Source organism: Salvelinus sp. IW2-2015, linkage group LG4p, assembly GCF_002910315.2.
Source record: "Salvelinus sp. IW2-2015 linkage group LG4p, ASM291031v2, whole genome shotgun sequence".
Lineage (NCBI taxonomy): Eukaryota > Metazoa > Chordata > Actinopteri > Salmoniformes > Salmonidae > Salvelinus > Salvelinus sp. IW2-2015.
The window spans coordinates 24,451,941-24,479,420 of record NC_036841.1 but is presented as its reverse complement, the minus strand read 5'-3'; the positions used below and the strand labels follow the sequence as shown (position 1 = coordinate 24,479,420).

The following is a 27,480-nucleotide window of genomic DNA, read 5'->3' as shown; positions in this document are numbered from 1 at the left end:
ATGATTTTTTAGTAATTAATTGCATTTTATTGCATGACATAAGTATTTGATCACCTACCAACCAGTAAGAATTCCGTCTCTCACAGACCTGTTAGTTTTTCTTTAAGAAGCCCTCCTGTTCTCCACTCATTACCTGTATTAACTGCACCTGTTTGAACTCGTTACCTGTATAAAAGACACCTGTCCACACACTCAATCAAACAGACTCCAACCTCTCCACAATGGCCAAGACCAGAGAGCTGTGTAAGGACATCAGGGATAAAATTGTAGACCTGCACAAGGCTGGGATGGGCTACAGGACAATAGGCAAGCAGCTTGGGAGAAGGCAACAACTGTTGGCGCAATTATTAGAAAATGGAAGAAGTTGAAGATGACGGTCAATCACCCTCGGTCTGGGGCTCCATGCAAGATCTCACCTCGTGGGGCATCAATGATCATGAGGAAGGTGAGGGATCAGCCCAGAACTACCCGGCAGGACCTGGTCAATGACCTGAAGAGAGCTGGGACCACAGTCTCAAAGAAAACCATTAGTAACACACTACGCCGTCATGGATTAAAATCCTGCAGTGTACACAAGGTCCCCCTGCTCAAGCCAGCGCATGTCCAGGCCCATCTGAAGTTTGCCAATGACCATCTGGATGATCCAGAGGAGGAATGGGAGAAGGTCATGTGGTCTGATGAGACAAAAATAGAGCTTTTTGGTCTAAACTCCACTCGCCGTGTTTGGAGAAGAAAGAAGGATGAGTACAACCCCAAGAACACCATCCCAACCGTGAAGCATGGAGGTGGAAACATCATTCTTTGGGGATGCTTTTCTGCAAAGGGGACAGGACGACTGCACCGTATTGAGGGGAGGATGGATGGGGCCATGTATCGCGAGATCTTGGCCAACAACCTCCTTCCCTCAGTAAGAGCATTGAAGATGGGTCGTAGCTGGGTCTTCCAGCATGACAACGACCCGAAACACACAGCCAGGCAACTAAGGAGTGGCTCCGTAAGAAGCATCTCAAGGTCCTGGAGTGGCCTAGCCAGTCTCCAGATCTGAACCCAATAGAAAATCTTTGGAGGGAGCTGAAAGTCCGTATTGCCCAGCGACAGCCCCGAAACCTGAAGGATCTGGAGAAGGTCTGTATGGAGGAGTGGGCCAAAATCCCTGCTGCAGGTGTTGCAAACCTGGTCAAGAACTACAGGAAACGTATGATCTCTGTAATTGCAAACAAAGGTTTCTGTACCAAATATTAAGTTCTGCTTTTCTGATGTATCAAATACTTATGTCATGCAATAAATGCAAATGAATACTTAAAAATCATACAATGTGATTTTCAGGATTTTTGTTTTAGATTCCGTCTCTCACAGTTGAAGTGTACCTATGATAAAAATTACAGACCTCTACATGCTTTGTAAGTAGGAAAACCTGCAAAATCGGCAGTGTATCAAATACTTGTTCTCCCCACTGTATATATGTATGTTGTATGTATGTATGTATGTATGTATGTATGTATGTATGTATGTATGTATGTATGTATGTATGTACGTACGTACAGTGGGGAGAACAAGTATTTGATACACTGCTGATTTTGCAGGTTTTCCTACTTACAAAGCATGTAGAGGTCTGTAATTTTTATCATAGGTACACGTCAACTGCGAGAGACGGAATCTAAAGCAAAAATCCAGAAAATTACATTGTATGATTTTTAAGTAATTAATTTGCATTGTCATGCTGCAGAATAAATTTGGGGCCAATCAGATGCCTCCCTGATGGTATTGCATGATGGATAAGTATCTGCCTGTACTTCTCAGCATTGAGGAGACCATTAATTCTGACCAAATTCCAAACTCCATTTGCAGAAATGCAGCCCCAAACTTGCAAGGAACCTCCACCATGCCTCACTGTTGCCTGCAGACACTCATTTGTGTACCGCTCTATTTGGCTACAGCCAAATATGTACATTTTTTCTGCACCCCAGTTCCTGTGTTTTCGTGCATAGTTGAGTCGCTTGGCCTTGTTTCCACGTCGGAGGTATGGATTTTTGGCCGCAAGACTTCTATGAAGGCCACTTCTGACCAGACTTCTCCAGACAGTAGATGGGTGTACCAGGGTCCCACTGTTTTCTGCCAATTCTGAGCTGATGGCACTGCTGGACATCTTCCGATTGCGAAGGGAAGTAAGCACGATGTGTCTTTCATCTGCTGCAGTAAGTTTCCAGGCCCGACCACTGCATCTAGGGTCCTCAACGTTGCCTGTTTCTTTGTGCTTCTTCAAAAGAGCTTGGACATGTAACGTTCTTCGTCGGAATGAGACCAAAGCGCAGCGTGGAAAGTGTTCATGATTTAATGTTCACAAAAACACTCAAACAAAATGACAAAAAGAGAAAACGAAAGCGCACAGTTCTGTCAGGGAAACAACCTAAACAGAAAACAACACCCCACAAAACCCAAACGGAAAATGACAACTTATATATGATCCCCAATCAGAGACAACGATAGACAGCTGCCTCTGATTGGGAACCACACTCGGCAAAACAACAAAGAAATAGAAAACATAGATTTTCCCACCCGAGTCACACCCTGACCTAACCAAACATAGAGAKTAAATAAGGATCTCTAAGGTCAGGGCGTGACAGGACAGCACATCTGGAAACCCCTTTCTGCCTTGAAATGTGTGTATTGTTGCTGTGCTCAGTCTTGATATGGTGTATGACTTTTAACAGTAAACTGTCTTCAGCAACCTCACCTTGTTAGCGGAGTTTGGCTGTTCCTCACCCAGTTTTATTCCTCCTACACAGCTGTTTCTGTTTCAGTTAATGATTGTGTTTCGACCTACATATTGAATTGATGATCATTAGCACCTGTTTGGTATAATTGTTTAATCATACACCTAACTATATGCCTACAAATCCCTGACTTTGTGCAAGTGTACCTACAAGAATTGATGTTGTTTTGAAGGCAAAGGGTGGTCACACCAAATATGGATTTGATTTAGATTTTTCTTCTGTTCACTCACTTTGCATTTAGTTAATTGATAAATATAATCTATTAACATGTCTATTTTTGAAAGCATACTTACTTTACTGCATGTTCACACCTGCCCAAAACCTTTGCACAGTACTGTATAAAAATATATATTTATCCCAAAAATATATGGGGGACTGGAAATGATGTAGACAATTACATTGATGGAAGTGACAATCTATCCGCAATATTAAAGCTGATCCACCCCCTAAAAAAAACTTTTACTCCCTCACAGACGTACTCTCTCTCTCCCTCTATTGCTCTTATTGACTCTCTCTCCATCTCTGTTATTTGTTATCCAGTTTGATGTGGATGAAAATACCTATTTCAAAAACATCCTCAACAGCATCAAGTTCAACATCAAGATGTCTGTCAAGAAGATCCACAAGCAGGTGGACAAGACTGCGTGAGTGATGCTTTCAACTGCTCCAGATGTTCAGTGTCACAATAACACAACTAAACACAACTACACACAGAACCAAAATGATATGCACCTCTTGACACAAAACATTACATTTTATGACAAGAGTAATAGAAGTGATTGAAGATACCATAAGCTTGTCTTTTGTGTGACTGTTTAAAATGTGCTCCTAGGACAGCACTCAAAACTGATTTTGTGTCCAAACAAGCTGAAGCTCTCCACCCTGTACTGCCAAATCATGTCTTCCTCCTTTATCACAAATACACTCCTTTCATGATTCTTATCTCCCTCTGCAGAGAAAACATGTCCCCATGCCTCCATCGGTGTCCCCATCTCTCTGCTGCCGTAGGGCCATTTGTCTTTCCCACCAGAACAGGGGCATCTCTGAATTTCAAAGTTATTAATTTGGGAAATTTCCACAAATCAATGTGTCCGGATTTAAAAAGATTATGATGAAGGGACTGTTTTCTTGTGCAGACAGGAACTCTCAATATTGGACAAAATATTGAATGATTTCACCTTAAAATATCTCAAGTTTTGAGATAAATTGCCTGTGACACTTGAGAAGTATCTGTGTCTCTTGTTGTTTGAAGATGTTTAGTGAATGTAGGATTAATAAACCCCTGATTGACTGTTTCCCTCTCAGGTGGCTCCTTCCCCCTCAGGCCCTCAATGCCTACTATCTCCCAAACAAGAATCAAATGGGTGAGTCAGTGTGTGATCCCAATGCACATCAATGCTCTTAGTATATACAAGATAACACACTCCCTCTTCTTCTTTCTGGTCCATCCATGTGATGAGGCACCCACACGCCCTAACTCACGTATTCTGCATTCACTTACTTACACCAGCCCCCCTCACTTTCCTCCGCCCCACACACTTTGTCATCTCCCCTCACTTTCCCACCAGTGTTGGCCTCTATTGGTGTCTGCGTCTGCCTCGTGGATCAAATTTACCTCACAGAAAAATCAATGGTGAGTTACAGAGCAGGCAGCAAAGGACAGAGAGAGCCAGACAAACACAGCCATCAGCCACACGAGCTAATTTTTTACCCTACCTCTCTCTCCCTCCCTCCCTTTCTCTCCCTCTATCTACCCGACTCTTTATCTTATGCTATCTCTTTCTTTACTCTTAGTATTTCCCGCTGGAATCCTTCAGCCCACGCTGTACGACCCTGAGTTTCCACAGTGAGTACAACTGAATATTTCGAAGTCATTCAACTAATCAACTGCTAATCAAGACATTGATTAGTTGTATCAAGTGCGTTAGTTAGTAGCCTACTAGGCTGGAACAAAAGCCTGCACCCGCTGTACTGTAGTTGTCCAGGACAACCCCTATACACCATTACTTTCCCCTTACATTACCCCTCGTATTCTACCTCCAAACCATTCCCCTCTCACTTAATGATCACAACACAATCACAGCTATACTGCAACCCTGAACCCTCACAGCACGGTATTATTTATTCACATACTTATTCCATTAGAAGTGATCACTACCACTCCACATAAACGACCGCTGCATCCACCCATGCATACTGATGAATGGAATATGATATTAGATGTGTGATCGTGGTACCGTTCCCTGGAGTTATTACTGCAGTAGCCCTAACCTGCCATGAAGACTGAGGCTAGTCCAACGCTGCTATCAGGCCCCAGGTAATGAAGCCTCACTCAGCCAGTTAGTTTATTCAGGTTTGGAGGGCAACTCTCAGCAGGGTATCGACGTCCTGTCAGAAAGTCATTTTCAGACTTGGTCATGTGGATAGCCGGAGGCCTCGGGCAGTCCCTGCATCGCATCAGTCTCTATCTGCATGGTCTGCCAGACTACACCCACCCAGGTCAAGGAGAGGTGGCCAGAACTCTCCCTCTATTCAGTTATTAAGTTAGATATGATATCATTGGGTCAGATTATGATTCATGTAACATTCTACTGTCCCCTTCAGGACGGGTTAGAACTGCAGGCTGATAAAAAGTTTCAGTTTGTGTTATGTGTTATTATAAATACATTACGCTGTTGTCCTCATATGCTAAGTGATTAGTAACTCATCCCCTCTCTCCCTCCTCCCTCTAGATCTCTGAACTATGGAGGAATAGGAGCCATCATCGGTCATGAGCTGACACATGGATATGATGACTGGGGTGAGAGAACGCTTCTTTGTCTTACACGTGTCCTAGAAAATATTAAAATCCAATGGGGCATGACCAGTAGTAGCCTAACAGTAGTAAAACTGTAATGTCAGTGCAATATCAGTTCTGAATAAGGGGTTCATGTCTTTTGTCCACATTGGTCATCCTAACTCAAGCCTCTTGCCCCCCATCTAAGTGGGTCGTCACTATCAGACCATGCTGCAAGGTATGGAAGTCCCGCCTCCCCTTAACCCAACCAATGAAATCAGTCAAATGACTCAAGAGAGTAAAAGGTTATAGCCAACAACTGTACCTTGCAGCATGGCCGAATAGTGACCACCATGCTAAATTATGTAATCTTTCTCTTAGGTGGCCAGTATGATCGCCATGGAAACCTGAAGCAGTGGTGGACGGAGGAGTCATACAAGAAGTTTCAGAAGAAAGCAGAGTGCATCGTCAAACTCTACGACAACTTCACCGTCTACAACCAGAGGGTGGGTGCATAGCATACCTTGTTACACTGCTTACTAGACACTCACACACACCTGTAATGGGAGTTGCAATGGTATCTTTCCCCTGTGTGTCTGTAGGTGAATGGCCGTCTGACTCTGGGGGAGAATATAGCAGATATGGGAGGCCTTAAACTGTCTTACTTTGTGAGTGAAATCTTCCAATAGGCTGTGCTAGCTGTCAATCAATATTGATTACCATCTGTAAGGGCTCTATTCAATCAGCATCATGGAAGATCAGCTTTACAGCGTGATTTACATTTTAAAGAAATATTCCTGCTCTAGCGAAGACTGCATTCACGGTAAACATTGCATGTCGGCTCAATCGGAAATGACCTTAACATTTATATAGCAGTACGGTGTCCACTATTTACCTCATAGAAAAGACTCACAAAAACATTGGCGTTACAGATTAAATAGAGCTCTCAATCACTATCTCTGTGGACTAATGACAAGCTACAGTATGTTTGTAAGCCCAGGTCTCATATATCTCTCTCTCCATCCATCTCTCCAATCCTCTGTTACACTCTCTCCCACTCTCCAGGCATATCAGAAGTGGATCAGAGAACATGGTCCAGAAAGACCTCTCCCTGGACTCAAATACACACATGAACAACTACTCTTCATCGCCTTCGCACAGGTACACAAACAACTACGTACAGACTGTTGTTTAGTCTTGGGAATCTTTTTATTTTTAGTTGGAGTAAAGATTATATTTTTTATGGTCTTTACTGCTGTCTCCTCTCTCCTATTAGAACTGGTGTATGAAGAGACGGTCTCAGTCCATATACTTGCAGCTACTGACTGACAAGCACGCACCAGAGCATTACAGGTACATACACTTCCTCACTTTCCTGATGTGCATCAGCCTATCACAGGCCATACCTAATATGACGCCCCTCTCCGATTGGACTGTTCTCTCTCTATCCCCTCTACCTCTGCAGGGTGATTGGCAGCGTGTCCCAGTTTGATGAGTTTGCCCGAGTGTTCCACTGTCCAAAGGGTTCCCCCATGCACCCTGTCGACAAATGTTCTGTATGGTGACCCCTCAACACTGACCTCTGAACTTCACCACCCACCAACAACTAGAACTTACCTGTGACCTGAACTAAACTCTTCTAACCAACCTATCAGACATTATGTTCAGTTTCACTTTTACTTCCATCTCAATCCTGGGACTACCTTTTCCTATTATCACAGAATTTGCAAGCAAATAATGTCATCACCACCAGGCAAAACCATGATCACTTCACTGTCTACTCATGTAGATATCAAGTGCTTGACTTGGGCAGGAGCTCCCCAGAGCAGAGTACCGGCACCTCAAATTTTCTACTGCGTGAGCTCCTGTTTCTCTTATAAAATATTAGCTCAAAGTATTGTGGAGCTCTTACACCTAAATAAACAGTGCCGGCACCCAATGTGAGTATCTGCACTCATTTAAGCATATCATTTAATTATATATTTGTAGATATACATCTATTTTTTTCAACAGATGTACTGTATCATGGGATTACCTTTTTGGTTTTGATTTGTGTGATGTCAATTCATTATAATTATTTGAATCACTTTTGACAGTAGTCAAGTGTTATTAAATCCAATTTAATGCAACAGGTTATCAAGAACTTTGTGTAGAAGGGATTGGGAATGGGGATTGTACTGCCTGAATGACAATGGCCAGTATGGACTGCACTCACTGGGATCAGTGTGTTGCCTGCCAATGTTTTTGTGAGTCTTTTCTATGAGGTAAATAGTGGACACCGTACTGCCATGCTGCCCTCAAGTGGCTGAACAAAGAAGTGGTCTCCACTGTGGCGTCCTTGTTCGTCTTGACTGTTGTTTCTTGTCTGGTCTTGGCCTTGTGGACATCATTGGAATGGTGTTACTGTGAGTATGTGTGTGTTTGTACGGTTTTGAAGGTCCCTTTTTTAATGAGAGTGGAATCCATAGTGACCTTTTGCTCAGGATTTGTAGCTAAGTGTGTGTCCAGTGGCCAAAGTGCCAAAGAATAGTGATGGAACATCATGGATTAGTCCGTCTAAACCCTTAACCCCTCCACTCCTACCTTAGTGTAAATCATGTTGAACTATGCTTCACGATCCACCGGATACTCCAAACTCCTCACAACCCCATGTCTCACTGTCATACCCTAGAGTATGGATTCTTTAGCAAGAAGACTGTGTTTCTAAGATGGAAGCATGGTCCTGTTGAACAACTTCATCTATCCTATTGGACAACTTCAACTGAGAGTCATTTCGATTTGACATTATGGACTCGGAGCCCTTCCTATTGGATTATGTTAACTCCGGGGCCTTCCTATTGGATTATGTTAACTCCGGGGCCTTCCTTGATACAGCACATACTCTCTCTGATGAACTTTGATGAATGCCCCTGGCCTGGTCTGCATAGCCAAGAAGCTTTCAAAGGAAGGATCAATATGACTGATATTCCACGGTCATAACAAATCATCTACATGCTGTACACACAAAACTGTGACTCCAGTCAAGTCAGAGAAAAAAAGAAAAAACATTTGTACAGTGATATAAAAAATATATTATAATTTTGTATAAAGAATCTAAAAAATAAGAACAATCTATGTATAAGTTATAATTGTACAGTTCTTTTTCTGAAAACAGCATGTTCAAAACCAGCTTTACAGTTAAGACTGAGATTAAAGGATGACATCACACACAGTTCTCAGCATTCAGCTGCCATGTCATATATGTGACTGCTATCTCATATATGTGGCTGCCATGTCATATATGTGGCTGCTATCTCATATATGTGGCTGCTATCTCATATATGTGACTGCTATCTCATATATGTGACTGCTATCTCATATATGTGGCTGCTATCTCATATATGTGACTGCTATCTCATATATGTGGCTGCTCGTGCTCGCTCATATTTCTTGGTGTTCAATGTTTTAAATAAATAAATGGGATCACTGTGAGGGGCTGGTTTCTCCATGTGCCTTGGTCCAGTAGTTGTGTGTGTGTGTGTGTGTGTTAGTTGTGTGTATGTATGCACTATACAGTATGCACATCTTGTTGTGTGTGTCAGTGTGTTAGCGCATATGTCCCACCAGGTTTGTATCCACTTGCGATGCAAGCCAGCTCGCTCTTGGTCTCCCAGCATTGCATGGTGGATCTCCATCTCTCCCACTCTGGTGGTTCTGGAGGCCTGCTATCACACAGAGTCTGGAACATGACAAGAATAAAATAGAGAACTTATGCGTCTACGTCCGGAACCGCTCTCATCCCCTGTTCAGATACACATCCCCATAGCCGCTGGGTAACTGTCTGTAAGACAACACCACTCTCTTTGACAAGACACAGAATAACCCCATTGAGACAAACACCTCAGGCAATTTTCATAAAGTGTCTGACAAAGTTATTTGGATCACATAACTGTGCTTAACATTCCCACCAAGAGGTTTCAATAAGGTGTGTGCTTATAAAAATGCTCAGGGCAAAGTCGTGACCGTGTTTCAAAAATATAAAATTGGATGGTTCCAGCCTTGATGATGTTTTTCCAGCTACAGTTCTGCACGTCTTTGTTAACTTTGGTGGAGCACTTTAAATCGCCATTACAAAGAGATTTTTGTACAGAAAATCTACTCAATACCTCCTTTTTATTAGAAATCTCCTTCCCTGAAAATGTGAATAGTCTGTGCCTGCAACCGAGAAAATTCTCAGGTCTTTAAACCCCCTCTAGAGAACCAAACATTTACCCGATAGTGCTTTTAGATCTAAGAGGCTTTCTCAGAGGGTGTGAGGACTTAAATATTTGATAAGTTAATGAATAGCTGTAATTCCTACTCCTACGGATTGGACAATTCTCTGAATTTCACAGGCAGTTAAGACATACTAGTCACTCAGTGATTTTAGCACTTCCTAGCACTCTAGAGTCTATCTTTCATTGAGTTTAATGGAGTCACTTTGGGAGAACTGTGGTAAAGAAGTACCGCTGAAACACCAAACAAAGAATGCATTAAAAGCTGAGAGGACTGCAGACTCATGGCATTATAAGTGAGAGTTGATAAAGGGATACGAGAGGAAAGCACCTTTCTGTTGCATTTGCATGATGAACTGTGTGCACTCACTTTTTTGTTGTTGACTATTTGTGTTTGACATTTTACTTCATTGTTAGGAGCTAGTAACATAAGCATTTCACTGCATCCGCTATAACATCTGCTAAACGATGTACGCCACCAACACACTTTGATTTGATATATTAGATAGTGCTGTAGATACTTCTATTTTCTGAGAGTTGCCCAGAGTGGCTCTGTTATCCAGGTGTTGTTTGAGCTGTGTCTTCTGATCTCTGAGAAGACAGGCTTTCTGATTGGACACCACTTTCTCCAACTCAGACATCTTCTCCCACAGCTCCTGATTGGCCCTGGAGAGGTCAGCTGACCTAGATGACAAATCCTCAAGCGCTTTTCTCAACTGAAGAGAAAGAGAGAGACACATAAACAGAAGGGAAAGACAGAAATAAAGAGTGATGAGGAACGAGGCCGGATGATATTTCATGTTCATGTTCATGAGTTCTGACTGATGATGGAGTGTGAGAGAGAGTGCAGTACCTCTGAGATTTCTCTCTGTGACAACCTCTTCACAGAGTCCCTCTCTTTCCTTATCTGAAGCTTCATAGATTCCAGATGCTCTGACCATCGACCATTCTCTGTTCTGGCCTCAGCCAGCTCCGTCTCTCTGATAGACATGCAAAATTTAGACATGAATGTCACATTCATGCTAAGTAACCATGTACGCTTTCACATAATTAAACCACACTAAAATAAACCCCCACTATCTACATTAGTCCTAGTTAGTTACCTCTGTGTGATGGTGTTCTGGGGTTGGTCTCTGGCTCGGTCTAGGTTGGCCTGCAGAGTGCTGTTGGCCAACACAACCTGCTCCAAACTCTGGGCTAGTTTCTTGTTGTCCAGCCTTGCAACATCCAAGGGCCGTATGCAAGGGTTCCAGCTAGATAATCAAATGTATCTTTGTAAACTACTATGACTATTAAAAGGTAAGAGCTGTTTGTGGGTACATGTGTGTTGATGACTCATTAATGGATGTAGTTACCATTTAGTTTTTCTTGGAGCTTCTCCACCTTTGCCTGTAGCCTCTGCATCGCTCTCTGACCCTGCAGTCTGACAAATACATTGGTTGTTCAAACATACACCCATATATACATACACAACAGACAGACACACACCTACCCATCTCTTCTGAGTGAGGCTAGCTCCTGCTCTTGTCGCCCCACCTCCTTCTGTACAGACTCAGTGTTGTGTTGCAGACGGGAGTGGGAGGCCAAAACATTCTCCAGGGTTTGAGCCACACTGCCCCCACCCTGACGAGACACACCTAGCCAGCCCTCCAGCTCACACAGCTACAGGACAAACACAAAGAGCAGAATCAGGTGAGTTAGTGCTGGGCTGGAACAAAAGCATGCATACACCCAGTAGCTCTCCAGGACCCAGGTTGGGTAACCATTTTACTAGCCATTTGACCTTGTCCCCATGCTGCTCCTGCAGTTTGTCCAGTTGTCCCCTCAGGGTCTGGCTGTCCCTGAGAGTCTCGTCTCTGGCTGACATCGCCGTCACCACCTCCCCCTCCTTCACCTGGACTGCAGCCTGGGCCTGCCTGAGCCTCCAATTTATGACAGGTTGTCTTTAGGGTGCTAATTTCAGAGCTGACCTGTAGGAGAGTAGACAGGTGTATGTTAGGGAGTTAACTTGTTTTTGACATATGAACACATTACTACATGACCACATTACTACCATGAGTGTGTGTACCTGTGTGTACTTGTCCTCTAACACAGAGCTCAATGTGCGTTGTTGGACACTTCCTACATGGGTGTCCCTTAAAGCTTGCAGCTCCTCCTGGAGTTGATCTACCCTGGTCTGGTGAAGAGGAAGAGCATTAGGAGGAAATACACTTCAACATGAGGATACATCAACACACACATATCAACAGGTGTGGTCGGTGTGTTTTAGTCAGTGGTATAAATTACTTAAGTAAAAATACCAATAAAGTATTACTTAAGTCATTTTGGGGGGGTATCTGTACTTTACTAATTTATATTTTTGACTACTTTACCTTCACTCCATATATTTTCCCTGACACATTTTGAATGATTAGCAAAAAAGGAAAATGGTCCTATTCACGCAATTATCAAGAGAACATCCCTGGTCATCCCTACTGCCTCTGATCTGGCAGACTCACTAAGCACACATGCTTCGTTTGTAAATTATATCCGAGTGTTGGAGTGTGCCCCTGGCTCTCCGTAAATTAAAGAAACAAGAAATTCATACTGTCTGGTTTGCTTAATATAAGGAATTTGAAATTATTTATACTTTTACTTTTGATACGAATGTATATTTTAGTAATTACATTTACTATTCATACTTAAGTATATTTAAAACCAAATACTTTTAGACTTTTACTCAAGTAGTATTTTACGGGGTGACTTTCACTTTTACTTGAGTAAGTTTCTATTAAGGTATCTTTACTTTTACTCAAGTATGACAATTGGGTACTTTTTCCATCACTGGTTTTATGTGTAAAGTCCTTACCTGTAGCTTCCCTTTCTCATAGGCCAGGTTGTTCTTACTGTCTGTCAGCTCCTTCAGCATCTACTCCACCTGCTGCTGAGCAATTTGGGTAAAGAGGACACCATGAGATGAGAGGTGAGGGGAAATTAAAGATAATAATAGAGAAAGTATGTTACATACAAACACACATTCACTATGGATGGACAGATTTAAAGTGATGTGACCCCAGTCTGTAGGTACTGAATGGATCGCTCACCTGCTGGTGCTCCATGGCAGCCAGCTTTCCCATGAGCCTCCTGTTCTCTTCCTCCTGCTTCTGCAAGGTGGAGCTCAGACTGCCTGCCTCCAACTGTCAATAACACAGGATGAAAAGTGGACAGAGGACAGTTAAGGAAGCTATGGTCAGATTCAGACACAAAGTGTTTTCACTGTTAATGCTGAGGCCCTTTTCATACTGCGGAGACCCTTTTCATAATACGGAGGCCCATCAGAGATCTTTGGCAGTACAGTACCTTGACTTTAGCGAGTTGCGTTTCCAGAGCACTCCTCTCACCCTCTAGCTTGGTGACCACAATGCACATCTGTGACCCAAAGACAGAGAGATAAGGACATACTGTAACATTTAAGGACATCCACAGACACAGAGACAATGCAAAGCACAGTTAGGTTTTAACAACCTTATACTCTTAGGCTATGTATTTTCTAAGAGACATGGCAGCTGCACCTCAGTCTTTGCACTGTCCCTGTCTGTCCTCACAACCTCCCCTTCCTTTACATACGAGTTCAGATCCCCTCGCAACCTCTCAATGGTACGATCCAAAAGCTCCCGCTGAGTGACAACTGTCTCTTGGGCAACTGCGGAACTCTGCAGTAGTCGGGCATGGTCAACCTTCAGAGTCTCCGTGTGGAGCAGAAAGAGAGGATGTGGTGGATGTGTGTGGCTAGCATTATCATTGAGATCCTATTCATTCCTCATTCATAGAGATTATTAATTCCTATGAGTATTAGCTTTAGCACCCACAGCTCCATCTGCAATTTAACTTTAGCTGATAGTGCCCCCTGAAGTTCTGCCTGGATACTTCCAGAAGGAGGTCTTGCTCCTGCAGCTGCTTGGCCACACGACTCCTCTCTGCCTGAGAGAGACACAGGAATAGAATAACATGTAGCCTGTACGAACGAACGAACGAGAGACTATATATTTTAGCAATTTGAGATGGAAGGGAGTTCCATGCAATAATGGCTCTATATAATACTCTACGCTTTCTTGAATTTGGGGACTATGAAAAGACCCCTGGTGGCATGTCTGGTGGGGTAAGTGTGTGTCAGAGCTGTGCGTAAGTTGACTATGCAAACAATTAGGAATTTAACACATAACCAAGAGAGACTGGCATGCATAGTATTTATATTAGCCCTCTGATTACAATAAGGAGCAAGACGTGCCGCTCTGTTCTGGATCCGCTGCAGCTTAACTACAGTGCATTCGGAAAGTATTCAAACCCCTTGACCTTTACCACATTTTGTTACGTTACAGCCTCATTCTACAATGGATTAAATTGTTTTTTTTCTCTCATCAATCTACACACAATAACCCATAATGACAAAGCAAAAACAGGTTTTTAGAAATGTTTGCAAATTTATTACAAAGAAAAAACTGAAATCTCTCATTTACGTAAGTATTCAGACCCTTTACTCAGAGACTTGTCCCGAAGCCACTCTTGCATTGTCTTGGCTGTGCGCTTAGGGTCGTTGTCCTGTTGGAAGGTGAACCTTTGACAGCTGTCTGAGGTCCTGAGCGCTCTGGAGCAGGTTTTCATCAATGATCTCTCTGTACTTTGCTCTGTTCATCTTTGCCCTAGATCTTGACTAGTCTCCCAGTCCCTGCCGCTGAAAAACATCCCCACAGCATGATGCTGCGACCACCATGCTTCACCGTAGGAATGATGCCAGATTTCCTCCAGACATGATGCTTGGCATTCAGGCCAAATAGTTCAATCTTTGTTTCTGATAGTCTCTTGGAAGAGTCTTGGTGGTTCCAAACTTCTTCCATTTCAGAATGATGGAGGTCACTGTGTTCTTGGGGACCTTCAATGCTGCAGAAATGTTTTCATACCCTTCCCCAGATCTGTGCCTCGACACAATCCTGTCTCGGAGCTCTATGGACAATTCCTTTGACCTCATGGCTTGGTTTTTGCTCTGACATGCACTGGCAACCGTGGGACCTTATATAGACAGGTGTGTGAGTTTACAAATCATGTCCAATCAATTAAATTTACCACAGGTGGACTCCAAGTTGAAAAAACATCAAGGATGATCAATGGAAACAGGATGCACCTGAGCTCAATTTCAAGTCTCATAGCAAAGGGTCTGAATACTTATCTAAATAGGGTATGTTTTTTTTTCTTTTTTATAAACATGCAAAAATTTCTAAAACCTGTTTTCACTTTGTCATTATGTGGTATTATGTGTAGATTGCTGAGAATAAGCCTGTAATGTAACAACATGTGGAAAAAGGGAAGGGGTCTGAATACTTTCCGAATGCACCGTAGGTCTTTCTTGGCAGCACTTGACCACATGGCTGGACAATAATCAATATAAGACAAAACTAGCGCCTGCAGGACTTGCTTTGCTGAGTGTGGTGTCAAAAAAGCATAACATCTCTTTATTACAGACAAACCTCTCCCTATCTTTATAACTATTGAATCTATTTGTTTTAACCATGACAGTTTACAATTTAAGCTAATGCCAAGTAATTTAGTCTCCTCAACTTGTACAACAGCCACACCATTCATTACCAGATTCAGCTGAGGTCTATAGCTTAGGGAAAGATTTGTACCAAATACAATGCTCTTAGTTTTAAAGATGTTCATGACCAGTTTATTACTGGCCACCCATTCCAAAATGGACTGCAACTCCTTGTTAAGGGTTTCAGGGACTTCATTAACTGTGAATGCTGACACGTATATGGTTGAATCATCAGCATACATAGACACACAGGCATTGTTAAATTCCAGTGGCATGTCATTGGTAAAAATAGAAAAAAGTAAAAGGCCTAGAGAACTGCCCTGCGGTACACCACACCCTACAGGTTTGGCATTAGAGAATCTTCCATTAAAGAAAACCCTTTGAGTTATTTTAGATTGCCATATCGTGGATTCAGAGCTGAGATTGAAAAGCCATTAAACCTAAGTTCTCTCAACAACAGGTTATGGTTAATAACATCAATGCACTGAAATCTAACAGAACAACTCCCACAATATTCTTATTATCAATTTCTTTCAACCAATCATCAGTAATTTGTGTCAGTACAGTACATGTTGAGTGCCCCTTCCTTTAAGCATGCTGAAAGGCTGTTGTCAATTTGTTAAAACCTCTTAAGGATCCGCACCTTTTTTAAATTTTCGCCTAAAATGACATACCCAAATCTAACTGCCTGTAGCTCAGGACCTGATACCATTTGAAAGGAAACACTTTGAAGTTTGTGGAAATGTGAATTAAATGTAGGAGAATATAACACATTAGATTTGGTAAAAGATAATACAAAGGAAAAAAACAGTGTTTTTTTGTATTTGTTTTGTACCATCATCTTTGAAATGCAAGAGAAAGGCCATAATGTCTTATTCCAGCCCAGGCGCAATTTAGATGTTGGCCACTAGATGGCAGCAGTGTATGTGCAAAGTTTTCGACGGATCCAATGAACCATTGCATATCTGTTCAAAATGTTGTATCAAGACTGCCCAAATGTGCCTAATTGATTTATTAATACATTTTCAAGTTCCTAATTGTGCACTCTCCTCAAACAATAGCATGGTATTCTTTCACTGTAATAACTACTGTAAATTGGACAGTGCAGTTAGATTAACAACAATTTAAGCTTTCTGACAATATCAGATATATCTATGTCCTGGGAAATGTTCATGTTACTTACAACCTCATGCTAATCACATTAGCCTACGTTAGCTTAACCATCCCGTGGTGGGGGGGGGAACCGATACTGTAGAGGTTTAACAGAGAAATAGCATTGTATTTGCAAACACAATTTTTTTCCAAAAGTTGCTCAGAGCTGGTAGCAAGCTGATAGGTCTGCTGTTAGAACCAGTAAAGGCTGCTTTACCACTCTTGGGTAGCGGATTTACTTTAGTTTCCCTCCAGGCCTGAGGACAAACACCTACCTCTAGACTAAGATTAAAGATATGACAGATAGCAGTGGTCATAGAGTCAGCTAACATCCTCAGTAGCCTTCCATTTAAGTTGTCAATGCCAGGTTTGTCATTATTGATCAATAACAATAATGTTTCCACCTGTCCCACACTCACTTCACAAAATTGTAACTTAATGCTTTTCTTTCATAATTTGTTTTTTTAATGCATGAATACAATGACTCACTGTTCGTTGTTGGCATTTCCTGCCTAAGTCTTCCCACTTTGCCAAATAAGTAATCATTAAAATAATTGCCAACATCAAATGGTTGTGATGAATAAGATCTGATTAGCTTAAAGATGGAGTTGAATTTGTCTTTCTGCCCATAGTTTCATTTAAAGTAAGCCAAAATGTTGTTTTTTTCCATCATTCTTTATATCATTGATCTTGGCTTCATAATACAGTTTCTTTAAGTTAAGTCATATAATTTCTCAATTTGTGCCGCTAGACTTATTAGCCACTCCTTTTGCCCAATCTCTTTCAACCATACAGTTTTTCAATTCCTCATCAATCCATGGAACCTTACCAGTTCAAAGAGTCAGTTTCTTAACAGGTGCATGTGTATCAATAATTGGAAGAAGCAATTTCATAAATGCATCAAGTGCAGCATCTGGATGCTCCTTATTAAAACACATCAGACCCAAAAATATTTTTTACATCATCCACTTAAGAGTTACACAAAAACTTTCTTACACTATTTTAGGCCCAGCTTTTGGAACCTTGGTTCTCCTAGATATAGCTACTATATTGTGATCACTGCATCCAATGGGTATGGATACAGATTAAGTGGTAACCTACACATGGTTTTAGAAATACTGTATACTCCAATCTATTGTTAAATAAGGGGTAATCAACGAGGGGCTATGCGTTCTTTGGAAAATAATGAATGACGTGGAAGGTACAGTATATGTTCCACGACGTGCTAGCGGAGTGACCTTCCACAGAGTTGCATTATTTTCCAGAGAACGCATAGTCCCGAGTTGATTATCCTTTTTATACCGCTAGAAGTAGCTAGAAAGCTCACTAGATAGGAACAGTAGTTGCCATAGTAACCAAACAGACTTCCTAGTTTTGTTTAGTACTAGCTTGCCATTATGAAAAGCGAATTCAACAATGCCAATAATGGTTTTCAATTAGACTTTTGCTTTCAGCTCAAACATAGAACATGTAAGACGGAACTATATCCATTGAATTCTACCGTGCAAATATACTGTGTGTTATAGGGAAATAATGCACGCTCAAGAATGCCCTTCAAGCCAATAAGTATTCAACAATACCACGATATAATGAGCTGGGGCTACACACTTTAAAAATATATTTTACATTACTGATTAAACTGTACAAAAACACATGGAAGTACAAAATAAGTGCAAACAGAACACACATGACAACAGATAAAACTGATATTCAGTATCATTGCGGAGACTGCTTGGCCCGTAGCTTCTGTAAGGTTTTCTGTAACGAGAGAAAACAGAATTCATATCAATTCAAACTGACTAATGCTGATGTATATCAATCCACTTCAACTTTCAATTAATTCAATATACAGTAATGCCAGATACAGTATCATGTTAAATTCCTTTAAAATTTGGGGTATTTTAAATGTTACCGTGTGAAACTCTTTGGCCTTCTCCCTGTTTTTGGCATATGCCTCCTGTCTGCTCCTGACCTTCCGAAGCTTCACCTCATCTAGTCGGCTGTACAACCTGCAGGGAGACCATGAGAGAAACGGGTGGCACTGAAAAAACATCTTAGGTACCAGAGTAGGATATCATGTTAATGTGATGTGTGGTTGGGTCTTGTTCCAGCAGAATAGAAAGAACTTGTCACCTCTCTGTTCTCTGGCGCATGTCAGCCACACACATCATCTCAGGAGTGCTGATCCTCACCTCCCCAACCTTCTTCAGCTTGGCTTCACTCACCGAGGACAAAGAGAGGACTCTGTTCAGTAACAGTACAACGCCTAAGACCAAGTGTTTGACCCATCACTAACCCCACATTCCTTCCCCAAGAGTTGCCATGTGTTGGTTGGTTGTTAACACAATATTAGACGTATCTATTGGTACCTAGCATGGGAGGGGGCAAGGGAGTTTGGAGCTTTGGCTGTTGCTTTTTCTGCTTGGCATCCACTCCTGCATAGGTTGACTCTGCACTCCTCCCCTCTCTCCTGGGTTTAGTAGTGGATGGCTGAACAGTGGTTGGGTCAGACTGGGCCCTGGTGGTTGCTTTGGCTTCAGCCGTCTTGGCCTGAATCTCCTCCACCCTGTGGGCAGACCTCTGGATCAGGGCTCTGCGTTTCTCCTGGAAGGCCTCCTGTAGATTCATGCTGGGACACGACTGGAACTCCAGCAGCATTACTTGCCATGGAAAGAGAAAAAGTATAAACAAGGATTCACATCTGTACTTAAAGCACTTCAGGATCTTGTACAGACCAAGAAAGGACTCAGAAGAAAAGAGAGGAGTCAGAAGTTTCAGGTCTTCTGGTTCTCACCTGCATGAGAGGGGGTTGTCTCTTCCTCCTGTAGGCTGGCGTCCTCCTCTGGCAACACTGTCCACTCTGATTCCTAGAAAACATCACACCAAGGTCAGAGACTACCCAACAAAATGCATGCACAGGAGGAAGTTACAGCCGAGATTCAGTTGCTCAGTCTTCACAGACTCCTCTGGTCATTGGGCAATTACCTTTTCCACAATACCTTCTTGGTCTGATACCTCATCCATCTCTCCTTCCTCAGCGAGTCCGTTGTCCTTTAATGCGGTGTCTGTCAGGCTCACCAGGGTCAGCATGGAATCGTCCATTATCCCCTTCACACTGCCCACCTAAGAGAGAAGAGGAGAAAGACATCAAATCACAAAGATCAACTATTAGCATCAAAGACACCTTCTCAAAGCCCGCCTCGAGTGACATCCGTTAAACAACCCCTTCACTGGACCAATAGTCTGAAACATTTGAATAGTGAATTATATGTAATGACATACCATTATTCTCTCCCAGATGGGAGGGCTGATCTTTGACTCTGAACATAGCTGGACATCCGGCTCTCCTGCACCCAGGTCCTTAATAATAGCACCTCCTTGGTCAACTGTCTGAGGTGCTGGTGTGCTCTCCATATCAGTATCCCCGCCTTCAAGTGGCTTGTCCAAAGTGGGGACATCTTCACAGAGAGAGGCGCCTGAGGGAACATGCTGCCAGACCCCCCACTGCTGCCCCTGGGGATACATCCAGAGCAGAGTTATGAGGGAGGCACTGGGACYTGGTCAGCTGGTACAAGGAGTCGTGCAGGGTAGGCGATGGCTGAGGTGGTTCCTCCCCTCCTCTCAGGCACTCAGGAGAGGGGTCAGAGGTGACAGACCAAGTGTTGTCCACAAACTCCTCTGAGCATGCAGAGATTAAGGTCCCCTGCAGGTGCTTCATGGTCACTTTCTTCTTCGTGGAAACATGGCCCCTCCACTTCCTCTTCTGGAAGGTGAAAGGTCATGGACGGTTCAGCGGTCTCGTTGTGTGTTACTTCAGCCAGGAGGGGGTGGAAGGAGTCAGAGGCTGGATCCACAGAGACAGAACATAGTAAAATATGATTAACAGTCTGAACCTAGTACCTCAGCCATACCATCACAACAAATGAGGGAAAGGGGAATACTAGTTAGGTGGGTCAACGATGTAGGAAACGGAGGATGAGGTCAGATTTTTTTCTTTTTTACAAAATAAAAAAAAAAATATATATATATATATATATATATATATATATATATATATATATATATATATATATATATATATTTTTTTTAAATCAGGAAATCCTGATTCATCATTAGAAAACATCTCGAATAGACTTACCCCCAGTCCTGTCTACTTCCTGGGAGCTGGTGCCAGAGCGCTGCAGGCACTGGTAGTGTGGCAGAGGTTCCAGTCCAGGGAGAAAGGAGCTGCTCAGTGAATGGGCTTCAGGGGCTCCCTCTCGGTCAGATGACACTCCTGTCTGGCCCGAGCCTCTCAAATCCACCCAGCCTAGGAAGTTTGACCCATCAGCTCCTAATGTAGGGGGGGTTCAGTACAGCATTAGCAAGAAATGTGCTCTTGCACACTGAAATAAGACATGCAATAACACAAACCAACACACCCTAAGCAGACCGTCAATGAATATGGATGGAATATTACTGTTACCTGAGCTCCCACTCCATTGGGAAGCAGACTCATCCAGCTCTCCAACCAGAGGCCCCATAATCCGGCTCTCATCCTGGCCTTCATCCAGCCACTGGGATGACTGGTCCAGTCGCATCCTACCAATCAGCTGGCTCACAGAGGTTGACTGATTGACTGACTCATTCTGCTCAAAGTCGAATCCCACCCTTGGTCCAGTGAGGTTGATTGACCTGAGAGCTGGCAAATCATTGGGCTGATAGTGGAGTCCTGCCCCTGGTCCAGAGCCAATGAGGAGGACTTGTCTGAGAGGCGATCTATGATCCGGTTGACAGTGCTGTCCCATTCCTGAATAAGATTAAAAAAAGTCAATGTTGATACTAAAACAACAAAATTTGAGTATTTACTCTGAACCCATATTGCCATTGAATGGAGTGTGAGGGTGTGGATGAACCCACTTGGTCAAGCCTCTGAGCTCCTGACTCGGTGTCCAAGGGGAGAGTGTGTGGGTCGGCCCCCCACACAGGTGACCTGTCTGGTCCCTCATTCTCCTGCAGTTGCTTTGACCAGGGCTTCTGCTGCTGCTGGGACACAGAGAAGCTGGGCTCCTCAAACACTGACCCCTCTATCACTGCAGAGGAACGTGGGTGGGAGGAGGAAAAATAATTAGAGAGGAAGGGGAATTGTAAGAGGCTGCTGTTTGGAAATTCCCAAGGGTAGGATACTGCAATCAAAAAGAAAGATTCAAATTGTGTGTGTACCCATCTGGTTCCCAGGTTGAACTCCCTGGTGTATTTGTCTATGATGCGCTGAATACTGCTGCCGTGTAGGAGTGAGTCTGAGATGGGAGACCCAGGACCAGATACGTCCCTACAGGAACTGTGTCTTCGTGAAGAGGAGCCATTGACCAATGATTTTTTCCCTCTTCCAAACCCAGCCAAGAGCAGGGAAGAGTCTTATAGGGGGGGAAAATAAAACAGACGATTAGATTTCTCCATTTTAAATGCAACTATCATTTATCAAATAGAATTTCTGACATGACTGGCCTGGATAGATAATTGATTAGGCTTACAAACAAGTCACACACACACCTATTTTGGTGGAGGTGTGTTCAGGGTCAGTGGTGGCGAAGCTGGCAGAAGAGATGGTGGTGGAGGACAGGTAGTCTGGTTCTGAGGGTCTACCAGCTGACTGGAAGGACAGGCTCTCCAACTGGACAAAACAGTTGACAGGGACACAACACAGGGGAAGACACCAGGGTTAGACAAGGTTTGATAACATAGCGAGTGTATATACAGTGCATTCAGAAAGTGTTCAGACCACTTTACTTTTCCCACATTTTGTTACGTTACAGCCTTATTCTAAAATGGATTAAATACATGTTTTTCCTCAATCTACACACAACACCCCATAATGACAAAGCGAAAACAGGTTTTTAGAATTTAGACTAGAAATACCTTATTTACATCCTTGATGTTTCTACAACTTCATTAGAGTCCACCTGTGGTAAATTCAATTGAATGGACATGATTTGGAAAGGCACACACACTTATCTATACAAGGTTCCACAGTTGACAGTGCATGTCCGAGCAAAAACCAAGACATGAGGTCAAAGGAATTGTCAGTAGAGCTCCGAGACAGGATTGTGTCGAGGCACAGATCTGGGGTAGGGTACCAAAACATTTCTGCAGGATTGAAGGTCCCCAAGAACACAGTGGCCTCCATCATTCTTAAATGGAAGATGTTTGGAACCACCAAGACTCTTCCAAGAGCTGGCCATCCGGCCAAACTGAGCAATCGGGGGAGAAGAGCCTTGGTCAGGAAGGTGACCAATAACCCGATGGTCACTGACAGAGCTCCTCTGTGGAGATGGGAGAACCTTCCAGAAGGACAAACATCTCTGCAATACTCCAACAATCAGGCCTTTATGGTAGAGTGGCTGGACAGAAACCACTCCTCAGTAAAAAAGGCACATGACAGCCCACTTGGAGTTTGCCAAAAGGCACCTAAAGACTCTCAGACCATGAGAAACAAGATTCTCTAGTCTGATGAAACCAAGATTGAACTCGTTGGCCTGAATGCCAAGCATCACGCCTGGAGGAAACTTGGCACCATCCCTACATTGAAGCATGGGGGTGGCAGCATCCAGCATCATGCTGTGGGGATGTTTTCAGTGGCAGGGACTGGGAGACTAGTCAGGATCGAGGGAAAGATGAACAGAGAAAAGTATAGAGAGATCCTTGATGAAAACCTGCTCCAGAGCACTCAGGACTTCAGGCTGGGAAGGTTCACCTTCCAGCAGGACAACGACCCTAAGCACACAGCAAAGACAACACAGGCGTGGCTTCGTCTCTGAATGTCCTTGAGTGGCTCAGCCAGAGCCCAACCCGATTGAACATCTCTGGAGATACCTGAAAATAGCTGTGCAGCAACGCTCCCCATCCCAACTGACAGAGCTTGAGAGAATCTGCAGAGAGGAATGGGAGAAACTCCCCAAATACAGGTGTGCCGAGCTTGTAGTCATACCCAAGAAGACTTGAGTCTGTAATTGCTGCCAAAGGTTCTTCAACAAAGTACTGAGTACTTCTGTAAATGTGCTATCAGTTTATTTATAAATTTGCTAAAATGTCTAAAAACCTGTTTTTGCTTTGTCATTCTGAGGTATTGTATGTAGATTGATGAGGGGAAAAAATCTATGTAATCAATTTTAGAATAAGGCTGTAACGTGATGGATTCTGGGTTCTATCAGGTATTCTATTGAAATATTGAGTGCTATGCTTTAGAGGGTCTACACCAGAAGTTAATGGTAGGAGGAAAGTATATGGTGTGTGCAATTAAGCTTGGAATGTACTGAGTGTAGGGAAAACGATCATGTGGCAGGGTTAAGGGAGAAGGACAAGTTTGCAGTTTCACTTAGTTTCCTGCCTAGCAATAAATATACAATGTTTAGCGAGGAGGAGACTCAAAGTGGTGTATATATATATATACCACCACTATTGTAAACACGTTTTTGTCGATTTAGCTGTTCGATCCTTTGGGAAGAATAAACTTGGTTTAAGTTTTCATAGTGTCCGTCGAGTTCTTACTCTGATAACTAGAACCTAACAAACGTAACAAAATGTGGAAAAAGTCAAGGAGTTTGAATACTTTCCGAATGCACTGTAAATAATACTGTGGAAAGAGCTCAGTTCAAGTGTAGAAACCCTCATGAAATATGTTTTCACATATAGTTCAGGAATATTTGATTTACATCATGGCTCAGAAAGAAAATACACACACACACACACACACACACACACACACACACAGAGCTCAGTTCAAGTGTAGAAACCATCATGAAATATATTTCAAATATACTTCAGGACAATATTGATTTACATCATCGCTCAGAAAGGAAACAGGAATCCAGACACGAACACAAGACACAAATACAACAAACTTATTCTCAAGCAATATCATGGGCATTGTAGGACAGACCACAAACCCTCAGATTTGATAACTCCTCAATTTATCCACAATATGGTGGACCTCCGAGGGAGCCAAATATAACCAGTAAAAAACCCCAGACATAAATCATGGGTTAAACTTGCCTCAGGAGATTTTCCAGGGACACCTCTCCCAAACTCAGAGGAGTGATGAGACTGTTCTGTGCAGACTGGGGTAGGATCCAGGAAAAATAATAGTTGGATTAGAGTGAATGAAAATGTCAGAGGACCCCATGACCATCAGTCTAAATCTAAGTGAAAGGATCCCTGTCATATACTCCTGTGGTAACCATCCTGGCATAAGATAACTTCCTATTCCCCTTCATCCATTTCCTCCTTTCCTTACCAGGTTCAGGAGAGGCACCAGCCTCCAGCCGTAATCTCTCTCTCCAGCATAGCTTGCTCGATCTACCAGACCCGGTTAATGTCTCACTCCCAGCTGTGTGTTCCCCTACACTGAACACAGAGGTGCTGGAGTGACCTCTCTCAGAGTGGGCCGAGTGGTCCTGTTCTTCTGGGAATGCCCTTTCAATACGAGACAGCCTCACACTCCCTTCTGGACCTGTGGACACAGCACAGAGTAGCTGGTTAGAGATACACCCTTGTTTATGAAGAATGTATACAAGTGGTTACCAGAGCTGACCACTGCCACGTTTGGTGTAGTGTATGGTGCCCCCTGAGTGTGTGGCTGGCTGGCCGACCTGTGATCAGGCTGGCGTTAGCTGGCGTCTCCACCTCCTGGATGGCACTGAGCTCATGCTGCTCTGTCATCTCCATGACGGCCAGCCTGGCACGGGCCACCGGGGGTTTGGCTGCTCGGGGGTGGTGGTGGGGAAGTTGGTGAGGGGCGGGTCTGTCTGGGTGTGAACTCTGGACATTGAGTGTGTTATCTTGGCTCAGATTAACTTCTACAGATGATGTTTGCCCATTGGACTCGTCGATGGCCCTGAGCAGAGCTGCCATCAGATGGACACGCTCTGACCCCAGGACCTTTGACCCCAAACCATCAGCGATCTCTGGACCAGGCTTGGGGAGCCACACACACACACACCGACACAGAGAGAGACCGGCAGACACAGAAGTCTGGTAAACTACTTTAGAGTTAGACAAGAGTATATCCACGCAATTTCATTGAAATAATTTACATGTTTGGGCTACCTATTTATTTTATATGTTAGTGTTACTCTTATTTTTTTAATCACTTTAAACCAATAGTGGCCCTGCCTTAGTAACAGCAGGTAAAACCCTTCAGGTATTGTTTGTTTCCTCACCTGTGTCTCATCAGCAGTGAGCAGTGCCTGTAATGCCTCCCTCTGTCTCCTCCTCTGCTCTTCCTCCAGCCATCTCCGTTCTTCCTCCTGCTCCCTCTGGGCCTCACGTATCTCCTGCCTCTGCCTCTCCACCTCTTCCCCAGACCTGGCTGAGGCCCGCAGGACAGGCCCAGGCTTCACCGGGGCCTCCCCAGGGAGAGTAGCTGACTCTTCTGAAAGGGTTGGGCTGATGGCTGGGATGGAGTCCGTTTTTGATGGGAGTGGGATGTGTAGAGTGGAGGGAAACAGGATGTGGTCTGTAGGACTGGGGGTCCAACGAGGTAGAGGGGGCAGGTAGCCTCTCAGGGAGGTCCTCTGTGACAATACTAAACACATTGTCCGCCAGCCAAGCAGAAACACCTGCTCTTTGGTCTCTCAGGCTTTTAGCGGTGGGTTCTAGCTGCACTGGTGAGGCCCTGGAGTTGATATGCGAGCAGACTGTTGCGCCAGGAAGGAAGAGTTTGAGCCAAGATGGAGGGCTCCCATGTGGGGAGGTCCAGAGGGGTGTGAGCTCTAGAGTGGGTACTAAGTGCTACAGGGAGACAGGGGAGAAGGGCAGAGCCAGAGGGGAGTTCTAGTGGCACTACCGGGGGAATGATTCCTCCTTTAAAGTGTGGTAGAGGACAGGCTGTGGTACCAGGAGGGAGACATGTTGACGTAGTTATACCAGAATAGCAGTTTCTTAGCGTGTGTTGGTACTCTTCCAGACGCCGGCGAGTCTCTTCCACTGACTGCTTATGAAGGCTAAGAGATGGAAACATAGAAAAATATGGGGGGGTTATTCCCAAAAACAACCATAACAGAAGATTTTAATTGTATTGTTACATACAATAGATAGGTGCAGTGAGATGTTTTGTTATACAAGGTCAGCCACAGCAAATTAGCGTTCAGTGCCTTGTTCAAGGGCACAGACAGATTTTTCACCTTGTCTGCTCGGGTATTCTAACCAGCGACCCTTTGGTTACTGGCCCAACACTAACCGCAAGGCTACCTGCCACCCTACGATATCTGCTGTGCACATGCGATACACAAAATCAGCAATAGGCAGCTCTTTCAAATTTCATCATACGAATCAGCCATTGTGAGAAACACACCTGTTCTGGTCTAAGAGACACTGCTGATACTCTCTGATTCTCCTGGAGTGGTCATCCTCAGCAGCTGAGTGTATAGTAGACTGCACAGGGACAACCACAGAACAAGTCAGTGTCGCTATTGCATGTGGAAACACACAGTCACACACACAGAGCGCAGTTCAAGTGTAGAAACCATCATGAAATATATTGAAAAATTAAATTCAGGCTATTATTGATTTACATCATGACTCAGATACATTCACACAATCCCACCCACATATATTCACACAATCTCACCCACATCCACTTACATCAGGAGATGGAGCAGCAGGGCTGGTGTTTTCGGTGTTCCAGATGCAGCAGCAGCAGTGTCTTGGGTCATGGCCGTCTGTAGCTGCCCTCTCTCTTCCTGGGCCTCCTGTAGTAGCAGCAGCTCCGGCCTGCTGTTCTTCTCCCCTAAATCCTGTAGCAGAGCTATCTGCTCCTGCCTCTCCAGCTCCTCCTCCTGGAAAACAGAGGCACCCACAGGTCAAACTATGAGCTTTCAGCTTTAGAGACACTTTCCCAGAAAGGTAAATACATTCACTTGTTTTATTATACATCCCCTCAAGACAGAAATATTACACAGACATGTTATAGACATGCAT

General features: G+C 43.6%; 4 protein-coding genes and 1 pseudogene across 8 annotated transcripts in view; 1 reads left to right on the top strand and 4 right to left on the bottom strand.

Annotated features, from left to right (window-relative positions):
- Window positions 1–9,021, top strand: part of LOC111957972 (endothelin-converting enzyme-like 1) — a 60,412-nt gene extending 51,391 nt beyond the window's left edge. Inside the window, exons 9-17 of the mRNA XM_023979108.2 lie at window positions 3,315–3,418; window positions 4,080–4,138; window positions 4,569–4,620; window positions 5,507–5,574; window positions 5,932–6,056; window positions 6,153–6,218; window positions 6,616–6,711; window positions 6,827–6,903; window positions 7,016–9,021. Of these exons, the coding sequence (XP_023834876.1) occupies window positions 3,315–3,418; window positions 4,080–4,138; window positions 4,569–4,620; window positions 5,507–5,574; window positions 5,932–6,056; window positions 6,153–6,218; window positions 6,616–6,711; window positions 6,827–6,903; window positions 7,016–7,115 (747 nt within the window). The 3' untranslated portion in view covers window positions 7,116–9,021. The remainder of the gene's footprint in view (window positions 1–3,314; window positions 3,419–4,079; window positions 4,139–4,568; window positions 4,621–5,506; window positions 5,575–5,931; window positions 6,057–6,152; window positions 6,219–6,615; window positions 6,712–6,826; window positions 6,904–7,015) is intronic.
- A 1,243-nt stretch (window positions 9,022–10,264) lies between these two features.
- On the bottom strand, window positions 10,265–14,677 carry LOC139023573 (coiled-coil domain-containing protein 150-like; annotated as a pseudogene).
- A 3,448-nt stretch (window positions 14,678–18,125) lies between these two features.
- Window positions 18,126–20,156, bottom strand: LOC111960741 (centrosomal protein of 295 kDa-like). Of its 2 annotated transcripts, XM_023982941.2 has the most exons (7): window positions 19,807–20,156; window positions 19,510–19,647; window positions 19,319–19,391; window positions 18,894–19,184; window positions 18,658–18,739; window positions 18,437–18,533; window positions 18,126–18,282 (listed from the first exon to the last, which is right to left on the bottom strand). In XM_023982941.2, exons 1-7 carry the CDS (start codon window positions 20,047–20,049, stop codon window positions 18,241–18,243), a joined length of 966 nt encoding a protein of 321 aa, XP_023838709.1. In that variant the 5' UTR covers window positions 20,050–20,156; the 3' UTR covers window positions 18,126–18,240. The 2 variants fall into 2 exon arrangements, with proteins under 2 accessions (XP_023838709.1, XP_023838708.1); XM_023982940.2 differs by having other exon boundaries at window positions 18,126–18,533.
- Window positions 20,157–20,164: 8 nt separating this feature from the next.
- LOC139024365 (uncharacterized) lies at window positions 20,165–21,515 on the bottom strand. The gene is made up of 4 exons (XM_070439117.1): window positions 21,434–21,515; window positions 20,990–21,313; window positions 20,663–20,857; window positions 20,165–20,368 (listed from the first exon to the last, which is right to left on the bottom strand). The coding sequence occupies exons 1-4, from the start codon at window positions 21,510–21,512 to the stop codon at window positions 20,166–20,168; spliced, it is 801 nt and encodes a 266-aa protein (XP_070295218.1). The 5' UTR covers window positions 21,513–21,515; the 3' UTR covers window position 20,165.
- Window positions 21,516–21,727: 212 nt separating this feature from the next.
- Window positions 21,728–27,480, bottom strand: part of LOC111960740 (centrosomal protein of 295 kDa) — a 9,016-nt gene continuing 3,263 nt past the window's right edge. For 2 of the 4 annotated variants that reach the window (XM_070439093.1, XM_070439098.1), the window contains 7 exons: window positions 27,145–27,338; window positions 26,855–26,934; window positions 25,722–26,504; window positions 24,797–25,012; window positions 24,556–24,620; window positions 22,057–22,177; window positions 21,728–21,920 (listed from right to left, as the gene is read on the bottom strand). The gene's annotated coding sequence lies outside the window, so the exon portion shown is untranslated. The remainder of the gene's footprint in view (window positions 21,921–22,056; window positions 22,178–24,555; window positions 24,621–24,796; window positions 25,013–25,721; window positions 26,505–26,854; window positions 26,935–27,144; window positions 27,339–27,480) is intronic. The other 2 variants (XM_023982936.2, XM_070439096.1) reach the window with 2 other exon arrangements.